Here is a 16,336-nt window from a genome sequence, read left to right as displayed (position 1 = left end):
TCCTCTTACCAGAGTTTCAACTTACTTGGGGAGGCTTGAGTGTATCCAGATAAACAAGGACAGAAAATAGCCAGTCTATCATTACAACTATTGTCTTTTTCATTTTGAAAATTCAATTTTATTGTGGTATAATCTAGGTAACATAAGGTGTACCTACTTGAGAGTGCAGTTTGGTATTAGGAAGGACAAATGTATGTTTCAATATTACACCATTCCAATCAAGACACAGAACATTTCTATCACCTTCAGAAAGTTCCTGTGTGCCCTTTGCACAAAATCTCCCTCCACCCTCTCTCCAGGCAATTAGCAACCTGATTTCTACCACAGTCTATTAGCTTTGTCTCTTCTAGAACTTGGCACGGTTGGAACCATGGGCTATGTTTTCTGTATGTGTCTCTGCCACTCAGCTTCATGTTCGCATCCATATCGTTGCATGCATCAGAAACTTGCTCCTTTTTATTGCTGATTAATATTCTGTCTTATAGAAATATAAATATGGATCTCACTGTTTGCTCACAGAGCTGTAATGGACATTTGGTTCTTTCCATTTTTGGCATGTTCAGCGGGCCTTGCCACCCAGCGGCTCCCTGCTTCCCTTCCCAGGAGATGGAGTCGGGCTTGGGGTTCGCACCCGCCCTTGCAGCCTGGCCATCCTTTCTGTGCTGGGGGTGCCGCCCCAGGAGCCCCCATGGCCCTGGTGGTGGAGAAGCACAAGGGCTTCTGTCAGCTGCCCCAGTCTTGAGAAGCATATTTTTAGCATAGTAAAAATTCTTTCCTCCCTTTCTTTTCATATCATATCCTATTCTTGCTATAAATTCCCTCCTGTGAAACCCTTAAGGGGTTTAGGTATTTGGAAAATAAATGAATGAATAAATCAGATAGGGGCAGTGATGGGCATGCAGCTTCTGCTTTGCTCCCTGCCACAAATCTCCCCCCACCGCACAAGAAGTACTAGCTTGCGCTGCGCACTGCACTGGGGGAGTAGCACAGCAAAGGGGAACACATTCTGAGAAAACATGGAAATTAAAATCGACCTGATTCTCCTCCTACACAGTGAATTCCATTCCGATTAAAATAAATTCGAGACTGAGCCTAGAGCACAGGAAGCAAAACTGGAGGCCCACATGCCAAATGGCGAGTGGATTTTAAGTGTACAATTATAAAACAAAAGTAATCCAGCTTTCAACATTTAATTGAGGTAGTTCTCTTGGCCTCCTGCCAGCTGACATGCACACGTGCGTGCATACACACACACAAACACACACACGATATCTTAGAAATTTCCGGTGCTTATTTGTTGAATATGTAGTAATCACAGGAGTATTATTGGTAAAGAAACTGATTAGCATAAATGACTAAAATGTGCATTTTATCGTAAGCCCGCCTGTCACCAAACCTGTCGATGAACTCAATTGCTCCTGTGGGTAATTACTTGAACATGAACTGACAAGAGCATTTTCTCCACAAGTCTTCTCTGGGCCCTGCCTATGGCTTCTATGAGGCCTCCAATGTTTCCTAACCACTTCTCTAATCAATGTCTTCTCCTGAGGGCTTACCACACCCCAGCCCTCTGAAGAGTCCAGGAACCTCTGGCATTTCCTGTTTCTCCTCCCCTCCTGTAGTTGAGGCCTTGTGGAAGTTTCGTTCAGTTCTGTGACCCTGGCACCTAGAACAATGTCTGGCTTGAACGAGGTCGTCCACACGTATTTGCTGTATGAGTGCATGCATGTGATGCACAGGGATTATCACAAAAGATAAACTTACCTAGATCATCTGCAAATTATTAACTGTACACAATTTCCCACTGCGAAATAGTTATATTAACACTATCATTACTTACTGACTACCAGAAAATATTCCAGGCGCATTTCACATTTTCAGTCATTGAGTGCTCACAGCTGCGTAGGCATGTACTGCTAATAAAACTGAGGGGTGGGCAAGTTCAGTACTCTGCCCAAGAATGGATGATTAAAATGCTAATTCCTATAGTCCGAATCCAGAGCCTGAGCTTTTACTCTCTAAGAGAAGAGCATTCGATAAGAAATTGCCCTTCCCAGAAGCAGAACTGCTTCTCTGAGCTGCAGCTGAGTGGCCGGGCGAGGCACAGGGCCTGGGGCTCGAGCTAAATTTCAGGGTTTGACTTCCTACTGAATTGGGGGTTCTTTGCTGGGTGAGAGGAATTGTTTCTACACCTGCTTATTTCCATCTTATTCTCCAGTCCCAGTCCCCTTCTCTCTAGACGCTCTCCACGTCCTGGTGAAAAGAATTTCCTCAGGATACATTTCCTGACACAGATTTAAGTTTCATCAGAGTGATGATTTCTTTAGAGTAAAAAAAAAGAGGCATGCATATGCATGTGCGGTGGTTATTTCTCAATCTGGATGCACGCCCTGCCTGAGAAGGAAGGCGGCAGCCCTTGCTTTCAGTTTCATACCACACATCCAGGGTGAGAGAGAAAAGCCATGGCGGGTAAGTGTTCTAATAGTCTGAGAGGATATTTTGGTAATCTGTGGGAAGAAATAGTTGTGGAAGGGGTTGGCTCCTTCAGGGGCCCTAATTAGGCTCTATAAAGGCGTAAGTGTGCACCACGGAAAAAATGGGAAGCGAGGGAGGAGGGAGAGAACAGAGGGAGGAAGTGTGCCCAGAAGGCCTCTGCAGGTTCTGAGAGAGAGACACACGGAGGCAGCAAGGGACCTGGCCTGTACTGGGATCCTCCCGCCATTTTGCAATCGTAACTGAATTCTCTAATTGTGTAGGCTGATGGGGGTGCAGAACCAGCCCGGTACAGGTGCCAGCAGCTACTGTCCCCTAAGGAAACAGGCTATCTTTGTGTCATTATCTCTTCCTTCTGATTTGACTAAAAATGGGGCACCTCAAGATGACTGCTGCTCTCAAGGCCCGTCTTTGGGCTGCTCCGTGAGCATATGTGGGTAACATGTGGGAAGGAAATGAGACTCGATAGAACGAAAGGATTTGATATCTCCTAGATTACTGGACTCTGAGGAGAGAGATTTTACTGGATAAATATAAAGGAGGTGAATGCCCTGTTGCTAACATGAGAAGACAGTGACTTAAGACTTAAGAAATCCTTGTGCTTCAAACAGACAATGTCCTGAAGGAGAAGAGGAAGCTGTTTATCAGATCAGTGGTTGGAAGTATAATAAATGCCTTGCTGGATGACCTGCTGGAGGACAGAGTGCTGAACCAGGAGGAGATGGAGAAAATAAGAGATGAAAATGCTACAGTCAAGGATAAGGCCCGAGCTCTGATTGATGCCATTATACCGAAAGGGCCCAAGGCCTCCCAGATTTTCATCAATTATGTTTGTGAAGAAGATGCTTTCCTTGCAGAGAAGCTGCAGATCTCCGCAGGTAAGGGTCAATGACTCCAAGGAAATTTCAAATAAGGCCCCGTGTTTTGAGCCCCATATCCTATTTCTTCCTTGGTCATGGCGGATTGCAGAGAACTTCCTTGCCTTTTGCTTCAGAGCCCCATTTCTGTCAATGGCCCTGTTATGTGTTCCCTGTCTCCTCTCTTTGCTCCTCCTGTTTCTTTGATCTACATTTCCTTCTTTTCGAGCTCCTTTCCTTTCCTGTGTCTGTGGCAGCTCATTTTGTTGAAATTCAAGAGCATAGTCTGAAAAGCTTCGCTCTGCACCCTTCCATGCCCCTGGCAAGGCACATTATTATTATTTCCTTTGCTTTGTTAAATTCAGAGGTCCTTAGGCACTTAGGTAATTGTCAGGTGTGAAGGCCTAAGGTATTTCTTTCCACCACCAACTGTAATCCAATATTTATTTTTGCAACGTTTCTCCAAGAATTGATCTCCAGGAGAAAAAAATATATTTCAGTGATGGTGGAACACTCAGAGAGTAAGTTAAATGCTTATAGAAATGCAAGAGTCTAAGTGGACTCTTTTTTACCAGTTTCCTCATGCTTTGCCTTTTCTTTTGGGTAAGCTTCTCCACTTGCATGTTATTAGGCTGTGGAACGTTCTGTGAGAACTACTCCCTCCCTTCATTCCTCCTGTGCCCAGCACAGGGCTGGGGCACCTGAGCCAATCCATTTTTATAACCCTTTACTCCCTCCACAGTGTGAAGACGGAAGCTCTGGTGGAGTCCCAGCTCTGGTTTCTGTTACACTTCCTAAAGCCACTTCTGAGGGAGAAGAAGTTCTTTGAAAGCAAGAAGGCTGTTTTCTGGAGGGGGTGGGGCAAAGATTATGCCTGTCTTATATAACAGATGTGTTCTGTGTCCATCTACTTGGGTCGAATTTTTTGCTTTTCTTTCAAATGATCTTTGTTATTATATACTCCCCTGTACTGCCCCCAAATTAAAGACAATCAATCACTAAGAGTAAAGGTCAAGAATACTTGTCAAATAGTCTTCCTTGCCTACTCTTTTCAACCCATAGTCCTTGAATTCTAGAGTCATTTGCACAACCTGCTGTGATACTTCTACCACAGGGGCTCTGCCTCTATAAATATCAAATGATAGCCTCTCAGTCAGAGTTGGCATTGCTTTGCCTGCACCCATCCATTTGTCAGTTTTGCCAGGGCTATAGTCTATGCTAATTAGATGTAGTGATTTTATCTACTCTACTGGGAAAGATCTTTCTAGAAGAAAGTTTTGACATGTGTGCTACTGACATAAGGACTATTCCAGAAAATATTCTTGAATTTATTGATAGTTAATTTAGCAGAGCAGTCTAGATGGGAAGGAAAGAACAAACCTCCTAGGGCTCAAAATTTTGTGAGACATCCTATGGCTCTCCCCCATTGAGAACCGGGAAATGGAACATATTTTGTATAAGGCTATCTTGTCTTCAATAGTATATATTGAATTCAATTATATAATGAATACACAACGAATGAATCCTGAAGACTTGGAGTATTCCCCAATTTTTTAGCTCATGTCAATTCTTAAGGTTCTGGAGTAAGTTTCTCAAATGGGTGTTGTAGTCTTGAGATACTCCTAAGTTCTTATATAAAATCAAATTCAATTCTTATCCTTTTTGAAATTGACAACCCTAATGAATAGTGACCCTGGAGGAAAAATAAAAAATACAATAGATGAGAGCAATGTGTGCAACCCAGCAATGGACCTGAGGGATTCTAGAGCTCTCCCTAAGAGAAGGGCATATCCTACTGACAGGCAGATTACACGTGCATTGGAGATTCCAAGAACTGTCTTCAGGATTCAGTGCCTACCATAACAGGTCCTTCGTGGGCCAGCTGGCAGAGTAGCTTAGTGATTAGTGACCCAGGATTGATAGTCCAAACAGACCCGTGTTCATACCACCACTTTGTTGTTCTATGACACTTGGGAAATTTACTTGATCCTTCTGACCTGATGCCTGCAAAGGGCCCAGTCCAGTGCTACCACAAGATAACCAAGCAACAAAGAGTAGTTGCTTATTACTGTTACTATTAATCTTGTGATTCCTATTAGTGTTCACAGTGACTTAGTATAGAGAATACAGGGAATGGGGAATAGAACTCAAAAAGATCACAAAGTGTTTCCTTGTAGCTCTCACATAAAGATAGCACTAAACTTTTAGAATGATCTGACCCATGTGTCAGGACTCTCTCTGGGCCATGGAGATTTCAACGTTTTAGGAGCCTGGGAGGGAGGCAGAGGGAGGAATTATTAACATCAGCGAGGAATATATTTGGAAGATTTTTCAGAATCTTATTGGGGAATTTTATTGACTTTGCACAACTCTCTGTGATTCTGCGATGAAGGAGACATTCCCATGAACTTTCTCTTTCCAGAAGCAAAGTAAAAGGCCTTGAGACTCGTAGCATTTCTCTGACTCCTTCCCTTCACAGATTCTGGGTGGACTCCTCTGAAAACTCTACCAGTTCTTTTCAGGCTTGGAGCTGGAGTTCATTCCCCTCCGGCTGGGCGTAGGCTAGAGGGACACCTTATCGTTTACTGCTGTGATCAATCTTGGCAAGATTAGGGGCCCAGTAGAGGTAACTTTCCTTCATAGTTTTTCTCAAAGCCCAGGTCAGCTCTGATTTAGATAACATCACTTTTGCACACACCTGCCATGCAGGAGGGATCACTTCGGGAACCATTTTGAAACACCAATGTTCAGAGGATTATTTACTCTTTAACTTAATGTGTCTCAAGTCCACTTTAATCATCGACAGCAGAGATCCAGGGAGTCACTTCCCGACACGCTTTTGTTTGGCCTCAAGTGTTAAGTAACTGTCTAGTCTATTCCTGTGTAGAGGTTTGTTTTTGTTTTTCATTTTTTTAATTTATTGAAGTAGATCGCTCACACATAAACATACACAAACAATAAGTGGATAGTAATAGTTATGAACTTACAAAACAAACATACATGGCATCATACGGGGCTCCCATACGTCACCCCACCACAACACCTTGCACTGTTGTTATACATTTCAAACTAATGATTAAAGAGTATTGTCAAAACATTACTACTAACCAAACCATTACTACTAAGCAACCCACCCTGTGATTATTACCTTTATTTCTTATGTATGTTCTTATATAAGTGTGGAGGCTTTTGTCTCCTAGTGATGAGTTTGGTTTCAGGTAAGCCATGTCTTGAACAGGATCCATTATCGGTCAGGACTATAGAAGGAGTTTTCAGTGTGGTATATCCAAAACATCAGGGCAAGGTTCTTCAGAGGTGATAAGTGACTATTTTAATGTACTCCTTCTTTCCTCAGGTCCCCAATCTGGAATTGCCTCTCATACTCAAGACATCCCAAACACGGCTCCTATCTTGCCAGGTAATGGAGTTTCCAAAGCAAAAGCATTATTTGAACTCCATCTTCCTTGACATTAACCACTGATCCATGAGAAGAACCCCGGGTGCAGGGACTATGGTGATTGTTGGGGATCAATTCTATGCCTTGTTCTCTTACAAGTCTATTCCATCTTAGCAGTCTTGTTCATTCTCACAGCTTCAAGTACCTACTGGACATATTCACTCCTACCTCCCACAGACACCTGTATCTAAAATGCCCAGAGCTGAACTCACCATCCTTGCCTCAAACTGCTTCTCTTCCAGTTTCCCTTGTCTTAATCAATGGTGCCAACATCACCCAGTTGTTCAAACCAGAAACCTGTGCTGCATCTTCATCCCTTTCTTCTCCCTCACCTCCAACATTTAAGCAGTGGCCAAGCGTTATTGATTCTTCTCCCAGATCCAGATATGCCTCTCCATTTCCACTTCTGCTACTATATTTTAGAGCCCCCTTTCCTACAGTGCCCTGTAATTCTCTGGTCATGATTTTCACTAAATTTTATTGTATTATTTCTTCTTGTTAAATCCATCCTTTTCCCCCACTGGACTTTAAACTTTATGAGGAAATTAAACATGCCTGATTATTCATAGGTATGGTCCCACCTAACAGAGTATTTGGCACATAGTGTGCACAAGATAAATAATTGTTAAAAGACTATTTTGCTGAATTATTTAACCAAAATTACAAATATTTACTAGACCATTAGAAAAAAAATATTTTTCATCTGTGTCCCAGGCCCTGTTCTATACACTTGTTAGAGAAGCAAGGTTCCTGCTTTTATTGGGCTTTCCTGAAACAAAGCATGAGTGAATAGACATTTAAGAATCTTCACTGTCAAATTAATATTAGAAAAAAATGAAGTGATAGATACGAGCCTAAACACATCTGTATCAATGAATGTAACAATAGAAGCTCTGACAAACTCAAGTATTTATAATCATTCATATATGATAGAAATTTATTTCTTATTCATGACAACTCTAAAATGGGCATTCTAGATCAGCAGACAGCTTTCCTCCAAGTGGTAATTCAGGTACCTAGACTGCTTCCATCATGTGGCTTTGATATCTACAACATATGATGTCAAAAGTAACTGGGGCTATCTCCATTTCCATTTAGTTTTACTGGAAAGAGTATGGAACGTCATTTGTTGGAGATTTTTCGAGGCTAAGCTTGGATGTGCCCTCTTTTATTGCTGACACCTTCCATTGGCTAGAACTCATTCACATGGCCACTCCTAATTTTAAGAGTGACTGGAAATGTAGACCAGCTGTGTGCCCAAGAAGAAAGGGAAACAGTCTTGTTGAAAAGTGAGTCAGTCTCTGCCACAAACTTTTAGCAAAAACTTTTCGTTTTACACAATACTGGAGGAGGGACAGAAATTCCCAGGTCCTGGATGATAAGGATGATGATAAAATTTTTCAATGCTCTACCCTGAAAATGTAGGTCTCAGTTTTATTCCATCTTGACGGAGCCAATAAGCACTAAGGTCCTTATTAGCAAAGCTTATTTTTATATGAGTCCAGCCTTTTTCATACTAAATATTTGTCCTGGAACAATTTTCTTCACCCACAATTCTGAAATAACTTCATCCAAAAATGTCCCTTTTTTCTTTGAATAAAAGATCCTTATACTTGGAGGATATTTACGACTAGTTATTAAAATTTTTCACCAAGTTTAGAAATTATTCTACTGAGTCTATTAAGGGTGATTATCCTAAGAAATTTTGCTTGGACATTTTATGGGATGCTCTATTTCTTTATTAAGGCATATTAATTATCAATTTACTATTTAATTTTTCACATTGTTCCCCAGACTTCCATGTGAAGAGACAGAAAACTTCTTCCTTCTAGACATGGTTTCTATAGCTTCCTTCAATATATACATTCTAATAATCACTTCTTACCTTCTCCATAGTCAACACACTTCATACTGCCTTGGTTTGCCTAGACTGAATATAGTACTGTTTCTTCAAATTCCTCTTCAAACTGGATTTCAAAATTGAATATAATTTTCTATTTTAATAATTTAGTTTCTAAAAGACCCTCCAAATATCTAGAAAACGTATTTCTATTTTGAAGCAGACAATGATTAGGTTAACTTCTTTAGCCAGTACATCACGTTGTCAGATTGTTTTGAAGTTCTGTTCAAATAATACCTTAGGGCTTTTCTCACAAATCCTTGTGAAAATGCTTCCTCATACATTTGTGCGATATTTAGGGTGCACCTTGATTGCAACATTTGTTACTCTATTTCTTATAAATTCTATTTTGTATATTCAATACTCCTCTTAGTCACCCCATATGTACACACCATCGCTAGACATCCCAAAGGACAGGGCAAGAGCCAATTTAAAAAACACACATTCTTAATGCCTAGTATCATGCCTGTTATGCCAGTTAAGTAAATATATATCAATATCTTTTTAAAATATTTAAATATAATAATTAAGATCTACTACCACTAATTTAATTGCCTTTTTTTTTTTACTCACATTAAATTTTGTCCTAGGCTTTTGATCATTGTGAAGTCAATGTATCTTATTTTATCTAAAATACAATTTTTCTGAGAATTTTGCCATGCATACATAGCCTTGAATGGCACCATCATTTTGTTTTTATCCAAAATATTTATGAAATGTTGATCCTAAGAGATGAAGGTACATCGCTGCATCACACCACTGGAAATCTCCTGGCTTAGAATGTTTTCGACTAGAAGTGAGCTCACTAAGCAGTGTTAAGGACAGCCCAGGATTCTTCCACTAGGAATGCACTCCCTCTTCCCTGGCTCACACACTGACGATGCTGTGAGGAACACCTAGTGGGAGAATCACAAATGCCTTTACTCATAACATTTCTTTTCTCCTGCAGTTTTCCTGGAGGAGCAGGTCGCGCCAATTGGGCTCACATCCTCAGAGCCAGGCGGGGGGCTCAAGCTTTGCCCACTAGAAACAGCCCAAAGGATCTGGAAAGAAAAGTCTGCAGAGGTGCTATGTCCAGAACAGAAGAATCAGGGGTGAAAGATTCACTTGAGGCGGTTCTGAAGTATGGTGGCTCTCTCTTAGAGCTCATTCCATTGAGGACGTCTGCTGACTCCTCCTACTGCTTCCCTTCCATAAAGAGCTCTAGCTCCTAGAATCCCGGGGTTATATGGAGAGTCCCAAATTTGCTCCAATTCCCTGAGTAAATAATAAAATATAATAAGAACAGCAAGAGTAACTAAGGAATGCTTACTATGTGTCAGATATTGTTCTATGCATTTTGCATATAATCACATCTTTAACCCTCTCATAACCCATTTTAGATATCAAGAAAATGAAGCATGGATAAATAAGTATTTTGCCCACAAACAGCCAGTAGATGAAGGAGTCAGTTTTAACATTCTTTCATTCTGGCTTTAAAGTCTGTGATCATTCACAGTCCAATCTTTCAAAAATAATTAGTTTCTTGACTGCTAGCTGGGGAGTTGCAAACTCCACTCCACTCCTGCAGTAGGACTCATTCCTTTTCACCATTTTTATTTATGGTTCATGTGATTTGGTCTCTAGATAGAATGAAGGGGATAAAAGCTATCTTAAATCCTTGAGGTGACTATTTAATCTAAGGTTCACCATTAGAAGAGAACATTACTGTATATACAATCTTCATTTCCCACAGATTTATCCAATAATGGAAAAGTCAACCCGCACCCGTCTTGCCCTCATTATCTGCAACACAGAGTTTGACCATCTTCCCAAGAGGACCGGGTCTGATGCTGATATCAGAGGGATGACCACGCTGCTAGAAGACCTGGGATACAGTGTGGGCGTGAGAGAGAATCTCACTGCTTCGGTAAGGTCTATCATACTGGCAGTAATACCCTTCATAGCCTTTCACAGTTTTAGAAAGCTTCGTTGTAGCACCAGGCAACTCAATCTCAGGATAATCTAAAATCTCCATTCATCTTTGGAATATGTTTGATGCTGCAAATCCTTTTCCAACACAGTCTGGCAGCAAGAGCCTGGTGGAAATTTTATTTGGGAAGTGTTTTATCAACTCAGTAAAGCCCCCCTCTCTCCATACTAGAAATCACTGAATGATTTCTCATATCCTTATTCTTCACCTTTCTCCAAATTGAGAATTACATTTTCTTTTCCACTCCGTAGTTTTTCTTATCACCCAGCAATTCTTTAAGTGTCTCCTCCTTGGTTTCCCAAGGCACTACATACGATCCAAAGACCAACGTCAGTTGTGTGGTCTCTTGCAGGACATGATTGTGGAGCTGAAGGCATTTGCTGCCCACCCAAAGCACCAGACCTCTGATAGCACCTTCCTGGTACTCATGTCTCATGGAATTCAGGGAGGCATTTGTGGGAAGGAGTATTCGGAGACAGTCGCAGATGTATTAGAAGTCAACACCGTCTTTCAAATTCTGAACACAAGGAACTGTCCAAGTTTGAAGGACAAACCCAAGGTCATCATCATCCAGGCCTGTCGTGGTGGTGAGTGCTGAGGTCTGTTCGAACACGTGACAGCCAGGCCCTGACCTATCTGGAGGTGGTCCGTCATTTTCAGTCTCCTGGGGTCTGCTCCTTAATGGCAAAGGACCCCTACTATTACCAAACAGGGTTGTAGTTTCTGTGTTTTGTGTGGATGCTTGGTAGATATTTGTTCCATTTTCCACCAAAGAGATACCACATTTAGTCCTGAGGCTTACTTTGATTTTTGTCAATTCTTAGAATTCCCTCAAGGGTTTGAAAAGCATAACAATAATATTTGGTGAAAAAATAGCTCCCACCTTATATGCATATATGTACATGTGAATGAAAGTTGGAGACCAATAAATTACTAAATGTGGTTGCACAGATGCTTGGGGAAGAAAATCCACTTCCTGTCAGTTGGTAGTAACAAGAAACCAAATCATGTCTTTCCAGAAAACCCAGGAGTAGTGTGGTTAAAAGATTCAGTTAAAGACTCTACAAATAGCCCCTCCCTGGCTCCAGAAGATTTTGAGGATGATGCCATCAAGAAAGCCCATGTGGAGAAGGATTTCATCGCTTTCTGCTCTTCTACACCAGGTAGAGGATCTCTGTGTCAGCTCCTCTGTGGAGCTGTCAACACAGCAGCTCACACCCACCATGAGACCTGTACGGAACTTCAGAGAGGACATTTCCAGACCAACGCAAACCTTCCCCTGAGTTATACCTTCAGTGCCCTTTAACCACAGAGACCAAACATACATATGTTTTCACTGAATGAGTAATTAATAAACTCCTCTGTGGAGAACATTTTTTCTTGGAATTGTGAGGGATAAAGGAAAATTAAAGAGTACCTATAGTTAAGTAAATTAGAATCTGTCTCTGCAGAGAAAAGCTTCACAATGTAGAGATTATTTAGCAGTTCAATTTGCCTAAATATCATGTATTTATAGGAAAGTGATGGCAGGAAAAAGGAAGAAAGGCAGACAAGGCCTATTGGGGCCCTAAGTTCAACAGGTTTTAACCAGAAGTATAAAGTAAGTGAAACAGAACAGACCTCACTGATTATGTATTCTAAAGCTAGCCTTTGGAGTAAGATTCCTGGGATCGTATCCTGGCGAGCTTCGTACTTTGTAAACTAGATCCAGTTATTGAACTCCTCCAGGTTTTCTTTGAATTCCTCACTAATAGGTGAATAAAAATAAGTGTTCTAAGGATTAAATTTGATAATGCACATGAAACAATGAGCACGACACAGAGTAAAGCACACATTAAATGACTGTTATTGTTACTGGACTTTCTCTAGGTTCTTGACTAAGGTACAAGAAATGAATTTCAAGAACACATTGGGTTAGTTAGGCCAGTAATTTATTAAAGAGTGGTGAGGAAAGAAATGGGAGAAAATATCAGATCATAGGTCCCAGGTAGAGAGGAAGGGGCTGAAAAGTGATAAAGTGAGCCAATTTACAGATTACAATTCACCATTATAGACTATAAATCCCCGGGATCACTTGTGCAGTGATCTGGGTGGGGGAGAAGAAGCCAGAATAAGGCAGGAGCAGGCACTGGGACAGGGCGAAGGCAAGAGAGCAAAAGGCCTTGGTGCTGGCTTGTTAAACCACTAATTATCCCACCCCTTTGCTAAAGGCAGGGGAGGAGTCCCAGCTGTTTGCTGTTTTTGCACCCATCAGTACCCCAGGAGGGCCCCCTGATAAAGTGCTTGGGGAATATCTGGGGCTTCTCCTCGCTTCCAGAGGACACCCTGGGTGAATCCAAGCACACCTTCATACTCCCCTGTGCCCAGTGACCGTGCAGCCCCTTGATTTCACAAGGCACCTGCAGAGACGCCTGCTTCCGCCTCACATACTTCCTTTAACTGGAACCACCCTCGGAAGACAGCTGTGGTTTTAAATAGACCTTTATTCTATCATTAAACATTTTATTGCCATTATTATTGGATAAAAGATTTGGCTAAACAACGTGTCTATGATCATTTGCACAAATTTTGCTACCACTGTTCACTTATAAAATTCTTTGTAATCTTTTAAAGTGTCTTCATTTCTTTTATGCTTCTACTATTTTATATAATTAGTATCTTCTTTAATATTTCTCTTCTCCATAAGACCTTTTAGTCCTTCAATAGGATACAGTCTTTCCCCCTTAATCCTTCCTAGGTTCGTCCTTTCTTATGGTACGGTTTTTATATTTAATTATCATTTTAATCGCATAAGTACTTTATGATCAAATATTATTTGATTTTAATGAAATTATTTATAAGGTAGATCATTAAAAAGTTATTAATAACTACCCTGCACAGACTGACTACTACATGTTCTGTGCACTTCCAGACACTGGAGATGAATTACATCTAATCCTCAAAATATCTCTTTTTGACAGAGAACACTGAGTTTCAGAGTGCATTGTGAACTTAAATCAGAGGCAGTGAGCAGCAGGATTGGGATTCACACTGAGGTGTTTCTTAGCCAAAGCCCAATCTCTCCCCTCTACCCCATTCAGTCTCTCCCCCCTCTCTACTAGATTGGCTGCTCCTCACAGTCAGGGACTGTGCCACCCTAAGATCTGCACCCTCATAGTACCCTTCATCTGACCTTAAAAATTGCTGCATGTCAGTAAAAATATATTCACTGAACTTCAAATATAGTCGCTGAAAATTGGTGTGTGGCTTACATAAAACGATGTCAACGCAAGAGCCTTCCTCAGCGGCAGTGGAAATCCTAAGGCGCTATGGCCAGGCAACGGCCTCGCGTGAGATTTAAAAAAAAACAACTTTCTTTCAACTTCACCAAAATAAAAGTACAGAAAAAGGCAGCTCAACAAGTGATGGCCACATTGCTCCTAAAAAGTTTTTGAGGTTCATGAGGTTTTGAATGTGCTTTATTCACAGATAACGTTTCTTGGCGACATCCAACACGGGGCTCTGTTTTTATTATAAAGCTTGTTGAAAATTTGCAAAAATATGCCTGGTCCTGTGACCTGGAGGAAATTTTCAGAAAGGTAAGATTCTCCAGGTTTCTCCCTGCCCACTTCCCTGTAGGGTTGGTCATTTCAATTAGCGATGTTTATTTTTGAAAAATGCCTTTCTTTCCAGATGGGGTTTGAGGTTCTTTGCAGAGGCGGCAAACTTGGTGGCCACATCCAACCTTGATGACCACGAGCCCGACAAAATTGTCACCTCCTTTAACTCCCCTCCTGCCCTGAATGGACAAACTCGGGGACTCTGATTTACCTGTGCCTGTCATAGCTATAAGATCCTTCACCAGATTTTAAAAGTCTGGGGGATACTCCATGCCTTATAGATGCAAGCCATTCATGTTCTGTTTTCACTTGTTTTGCAGTACTCTTTGCAAAATTGTCTACTCAGAAAAAAATGTCTACAGACTTTCATTTCCCTTTTCAGGTCCGATTTTCCTTTGAGATGCCAGGCAGTAGAGCGCAGATGCCCACCGCTGAAAGGGTGACATTGACAAGATGCTTCTATCTCTTCCCAGGATATTAAATGAAGTGAGTTGTGTCAGTGCCTGTGAGCCCGGGTGTGTGGGGCAGGTGTGGGGCGGGGACATGGTGCGGAAACTCTCCTGGTCAAAGTCCAGAACAATAAGCAGGGGATGTGGAAGGGAGCCTTTCTGCTGTTCAGTCAGACCACGGGGCTCATCCTTCACGGCTCTGCAGAGCTGGACGGCCCTCTCTCAGGGTCCAGTGAGATGGACTGAGGGGTGGCCTTAAATTATGAGAGCTCCGTTTTGGATTGTCCTTGTTTTCCCTATGACAGTGCAATATTTGCACATGCCGTGGGCTATTCCTTTTTTTTTTTTTTTTTTTTAAGATTCATTTATTTTTTTATCTCCCATTTTCCAATCTGTTCTCTGTGTCCGTTCGCTGTGTGTTCTTCTGTGTCTACTCACATTCTTGTCAGCGGCACCAGAAACCTGTGTGTCTTTGTTCCGTCACCTTGCTGCGTCAGCTCTCCGTGTCTGTGGCGCCACTCCTGGGCAGGCTGCACTTTTTTCATGTGGGGCGGCTCTCCTTGCAGGGCTCACTCCTTGCACATGGGGCTCCCCTACACAGGGGACAACCCTGAGTGGCACAGCACTCCTTGTGCACATCAGCACTACGCGTGGGCCAGCTCATCACATGGGTCAGGAGGCTCTGGGTTTGAACCCTGGACCTCCCATATGGTAGGCGGACACTCTATCAGTTGAGCCAAATCCACTTCCTGGCTGTTCCTTTTAATGAGTGTTCATGTCCTCATGGGTGGATCGACCTTATAACTGGCAATTCTTTTAGCAGGACAATGTTTTTTCATGGCCTGCTTATTTCCTTTTCTTACAGGAAACCAGGAATCCTGTCATTTGTACCCACTTTAGAGATTCACACCTACAGGACACAGACATTTCTTTCAACATTCCAATAAATGTGAAATACAAATGAAAAGTTGTCCCTTTTGTTTTGTTTGTTGTTTGTTTTTACCAGCACGGGAGTGCAGGGGATGGAGTCCAGAGGGGGCAGGTAATGGACTTGAGGTCTTTAGGATTGATTGTTAGAAGCCGAACTAAGTAAGGGCAGCATTCTTTCCTCTAAGAAACCAAGTGCTAGGCGTTCTGCTTTAGGGATGCAGATGCAAGACAAGGCAGCTTCCTTACTTCAAGGCAGTTGCCTGACCTCAGGAGTTCAGAAGGAGAGATGCAGAGAAAACAGACCAGTAAGGGACTTGTCCAAAATCCCAGTTTCTACTGACAAAGTCATGTCAAGACCCTACACATTTCTATCCCTCCAAAGGAATTTGAGGAATACAAAATCATTCTAATTCCACTCCAGGTCCCCTGATAGTTTACATTCTCATTGAGAAGACAAGGTAATCAACAAACATGAAACACCAGGGTGTGTTGTATGCAAAATACTGTCTTGCTGGCTGTCGTGATAATGAGTTGGGGTGAAATATTTCATACAGGAAGTGCTAAGCTTAGGAAAGACTGGATGAAGTATCCTTTCACTTACAAGTGCAAACCCCTTTCTAGTCCTAATTCACCAAAAACAAAGTTGAATTTCTGACTTTTAAAGACCTTCAAAATTCAA

General features: G+C 41.8%; 1 protein-coding gene across 1 annotated transcript; it reads left to right on the top strand.

Annotated features, from left to right (window-relative positions):
• The first annotated feature begins 2,364 nt into the window (after positions 1 to 2,364).
• On the top strand, positions 2,365 to 15,688 carry CASP1 (caspase 1). Its single transcript, XM_004453280.3, has 10 exons — positions 2,365 to 2,469; positions 3,105 to 3,371; positions 6,706 to 6,768; positions 9,657 to 9,772; positions 10,443 to 10,616; positions 11,032 to 11,266; positions 11,699 to 11,842; positions 14,148 to 14,257; positions 14,661 to 14,764; positions 15,593 to 15,688. The coding sequence occupies exons 1-9, from the start codon at positions 2,463 to 2,465 to the stop codon at positions 14,757 to 14,759; spliced, it is 1,215 nt and encodes a 404-aa protein (XP_004453337.1). The 5' UTR covers positions 2,365 to 2,462; the 3' UTR covers positions 14,760 to 14,764; positions 15,593 to 15,688.
• Positions 15,689 to 16,336: the final 648 nt, after the last annotated feature.

The sequence above is a fragment of the Dasypus novemcinctus genome, chromosome 27 (assembly GCF_030445035.2).
Source record: "Dasypus novemcinctus isolate mDasNov1 chromosome 27, mDasNov1.1.hap2, whole genome shotgun sequence".
Classification (NCBI taxonomy): Eukaryota; Metazoa; Chordata; class Mammalia; order Cingulata; family Dasypodidae; genus Dasypus; species Dasypus novemcinctus.
The sequence above is the reverse complement of the archived record's forward strand: the minus strand, read 5'-3'. Positions and strand labels throughout refer to the sequence as shown.